The 4153-nt window shown below is 42.4% G+C and overlaps 1 protein-coding gene across 1 annotated transcript; it reads left to right on the top strand.

The window, feature by feature from the left end:
* LOC147293168 (uncharacterized) lies at positions 1-1791 on the top strand. Its single transcript, XM_086231020.1, has 3 exons — positions 1-631; positions 723-786; positions 840-1791. The coding sequence occupies exons 1-3, from the start codon at positions 1-3 to the stop codon at positions 1789-1791; spliced, it is 1647 nt and encodes a 548-aa protein (XP_086087146.1).
* Positions 1792-4153: the final 2362 nt, after the last annotated feature.

Here is a 4153-nt window from a genome sequence, read left to right as displayed (position 1 = left end):
ATGATTAATAAGGGTTGGGTCAAGCTTCACCGCTTGAGCAATGATTATCAGACTCACCTCACGGATTTCCTAGATACTTGTTTCCTAAACCATTCAGTTGACAACAAAGTTAAATGTCCTTGTCGATTATGCTACAATCAATATTGGAGATCCAGAGCTGAAATTCAGGAACATCTTACAATTAAAGGGATGGATCCCCGGTACATGGATTTGCCATGGATCAATCATGGCGAGGCGATCTCGAACCCAACTTTGGCAGAACTCCCCAATGACATTGGTGTGATGGACCATGACACAAATGCATCTGACATGCACTGTCTGCTTGGTGATCTGTTTCCTTCAACAATCCCCCACGAAGCGGGAGAAGACAGTGGAACAACACCTCTAAATCCCGCTGGTTGCACTCCTCAAGCCGAACAGTTCTATAAGTTTGTGGAGGATGCTGATGCCCCTTTATATCCAGGTTGTGATCGCATTAAAAAGCTAGAGTTCATCGTTGCTCTTTATCATATCAAATGTTTGCACGGTTGGACCGACAAGTCTGTTTCCGACCTTCTTACTTTGCTCAAGAGATCCTTCCCAATAGGAGAAACGCTCCCTCCCTCATTTTATCATACCCGAAAATTGATCGGTAAGCTTGGATTGACTTATGAAAAGATTGATGCATGTCGACATGATTGTATGCTTTTTTAGAAGGATCATAGTAATGATGTCGCATGCAGTGTATGTGGGGCAGACCGGTACACCAGTTAGGGTAGTGGAAGTGGTCATAATGTTGCTGCTAAGGTTTTGAGGTACTTTCCACTTGCTCCTCGACTTCAACGGTTGTATATGTCTAGGCACACTGCTGAGCATATGACTTGGCATGCTTCTAAGCGTGTGAAAGATGGTGTCATGAGGCATCTGGCTGACTCTCCAGCTTGGACTGAGTTGGACAATCGAAACCCCCACTTTGCCATGGAACCAAGAAATGTCAGAATCGGTCTAGCAAGCGATGGTTTTAATCCCTTTGGACACATGAGCAGCCAACACAGCACGTGGCCTGTGGTTATTACAGTCTACAATTTGCCCCCCTGGATGTGCATGAAGCAGCCATATTTGTTCCTATCTCTGCTTATTCCTGGTCCTAAGGCACCAGGAAATGACATAGACATTTACTTGGAACCCCTAGTTGATGAGTTACGCCTCTTGTGGTCCGAGGGTGTACGTACTTATGATATTGCAAGTGACCAATCATTCACCATGTGGGTAGCTTTGCTATGGACAATCAATGACTTTCCAGCATATGCTAATTTGTCCGGATGGAGCACGAAAGGAAAATTTGCTTGTCCACAATGCACCCATGATACAGAATCCCAATACTTGCGTCGGGGTCACAAGCATTGCTATTTAGGTCACCGGAGATTTCTTCCAATTAACCACCGGTTCCGGAGGGAGAAGAGTGCTTTCAATGGTTATGTTGAGAGACAGACAGTCCCTATGCCCTTAAGTGGGTCTGCCTGTTTGCAACAGCTGAGCACCCTAAGATTCAAATTTGGCAAACGTCGGTCCAAGCCACTTGTGAGGGTGCGCACCAGTACAGGTGACTTGATAGAGTACACTGGTCCGTGGAAGAAACAATCTGTTTTCTTCTCTTTACCGTACTGGGAGTTCAATCTTCTTCGTCATAACTTGGACGTCATGCATATCGAGAAGAATGTGTGCGACAATCTGGTTGGTACGCTTCTAGGACTCGAAGGTAAAAACAAAGATGGCATGAATGCAAGGGCTGATTTGGAATTGCTAAATTGAAAACCTACCCTTCACCCCATAAGACGTGGGAGTAAAACATACTTACCTCCTGCGGCTTTCACCCTTAGCAACATAGAGAAGGTCATGATATGCAGGTGTTAAAAAGCTTGAAAATTCCTGATGGCTATTCATCAAACCTTTCGAGGTGTATCAATGTACAGGAGAAAAAAATCCATGGTTTGAAGAGTCACGATTGTCACGTGCTTCTACAACATTTATTTCCGTTAGCTATACACAGGGTTCTTCCTAATCACTTCCATTTTCCTTGAGCTATGCAACTTTTTCAAGAATATTTGCAACAAAACGTCCACCTCGCAAGCATTCCTCAACTTGAACCCACGTATTGCTTTAACTCTGTGCCAAATGGAGCGTATCTTTCCTCCGGCATTTTTCGATGTTATGGTCCACCTGACAGTACATCTTGCCACCGAAGCGTCCATTGGGGGCCCTGTACAATATAGATGGATGTATCCAATTGAGAGGTTTGTTCCAAACTTTAATTTTACGATGTTCAAAGTGATTAAATCATTTTGAGTGTTAGATATTCGTTTTATATTTCATTTGATTGATTTGGTTTCAGAGTGAATAAATGATGTTCTTGTTTATCATTAGGTACCTACATACACTCAAGTCTTATGTGAGAAATAAGAGTCGGCCAAAAGGTAGCATAGCAGAGGGATACCTTGCGGAGGAGTGTCTTTCCTTCTGCTCAATGTATTTGCAAGGAGTTGACACCCGTCGCAACCGTTTTGGGCCGAAATAGCTACGACGGTGAGAATGTACCTTGGCCAGGTTATGCCATTTTCCAAAGGCAAGGCAATGCGAAAGGTGCTGGAACACAATTTTATTTAGATAGTGCCTTGAGGGAACATGGGCATCGCTTGGTTCTTTTCAATTGCCTAGAAGCTCAAGAATTTATCAGGTACCTTTGTAAAGGGTTTTCATACATAAAACCACTTTTACTTGATCAAGCGCCCCTACATCTTATCTTATTTGTCAATGTTATGCGCAGTCAACATCGGGAGGCAGTGCGTGCTGCCCGGAATAGGCAAACAACTCTTTTGGAAGCCGACACCCTAGCAGATAATACACTAACCAGGGCTTTTAAGGACCATGTAAGTATGGCTAATCATGTATGGTCTTTGGATTTCTGTTTTAATTTTTATTCTTAATGATGGTTATAGGTCCAATACTCTATTCTTATTTGGTGTTCTGCCATTTTCCACAAGTGTGTTGTAACTAGTACATCGCTTAGTTTCACCGTTATTTCATATAGGTGGAGCAGCAAGTCCAGTTAGAAGTTCAATTGGACCCTGACTTATTAGCGTTGTCATATGGTCCAAGTAATTGGGCCACCCGGTTCAACAGTTTCGTCACAAACGGATTCCGTTTCAGGATCAAAGAAATCGACATTAAGAAGAAAAACCAAAACAGTGGGGTTTTTGTTGTAGCTGACACTAATAGTTATGCCAGTAGACGGGACCGGAACCCCCGGATCGGTCCCGTTGGATACTACGGTGTGTTAACAGATATTATAGAGTTACAATATGAGGACCGAAGAACTGTTGTGCTATTCGACTGTGAGTGGGCTGACACGGCAAGTGGTGTAAAAAAGGATGAGTTCGGATTTAATATGGTTTCTTTTGAAAGATTGCTCCGGTCTGATTACACTTTAGTCATCTCATCACATGCTATGCAAGTTTTTTACGTTGACGACCCTTTAGAGATTGGGTGGAAAGTTGCAGTTAATACACAGTCTCGCGATCTATACGACATGTCAACAGTGAGTACAGGGGATGTTTGTGGTGCACAAGTGTTAGATAGACTTGGGCCAGACGAAAACCTATTGGACCGTGGATGTGATATTGATGGAACGACAATAGATTGTCCCTTCACCCCACCCCACCATTGAATAAGGTTAGATTTTGCCAGGTCCCTGAAAACTTTGGCTTCTTTTGACTTTGAAAACTTCCTTGTATATATGCATTATTATGTGAATATGTTGGGGCATGTACTCATGCATTTTGCAGTGATCAACTTTGTGATATAAGCATGTGTAATTCCCTATTAGATCACTAAACAAGCGTGGGGTGGAGTGAATAGGCTTTGACAAAAAAATATACCAATTTTAATTTTGCCAAGATAATTGAGTAAACAGCGGAAACATTAACACAATTGAATCAACTAAAGTAAATAAATCAAACAATCAATCACATAAATAACACTAAAATTGTTGACACAAACAATCCTTCCACTGGGTAAAAACAGCGGGACCATATTCGAGTAGTGAATCCACTATGATTATCTGAAAAACATACAACCAATAGCGCGATCCAATTCCTCTCTAGACTCTTGCCTTGAA

This window comes from Dryas octopetala, chromosome 2 (genome assembly GCF_963921425.1).
Source record: "Dryas octopetala chromosome 2, drDryOcto1.1, whole genome shotgun sequence".
Lineage (NCBI taxonomy): Eukaryota > Viridiplantae > Streptophyta > Magnoliopsida > Rosales > Rosaceae > Dryas > Dryas octopetala.
The sequence above is the reverse complement of the archived record's forward strand: the minus strand, read 5'-3'. Positions and strand labels throughout refer to the sequence as shown.

Coding starts and splice junctions, on each gene's coding strand:
- LOC147293168 (XM_086231020.1), top strand. CDS start 1: ATGATTAATAAGGGTTGGGTCAAGCTTCACCGCTTGAGCAATGATTAT. Junction 632..722: donor TCATACCCGAAAATTGATCG/GTAAGCTTGGAT, acceptor TGTCGCATGCAG/TGTATGTGGGGCAGACCGGT. Junction 787..839: donor GTCATAATGTTGCTGCTAAG/GTTTTGAGGTAC, acceptor GTATATGTCTAG/GCACACTGCTGAGCATATGA.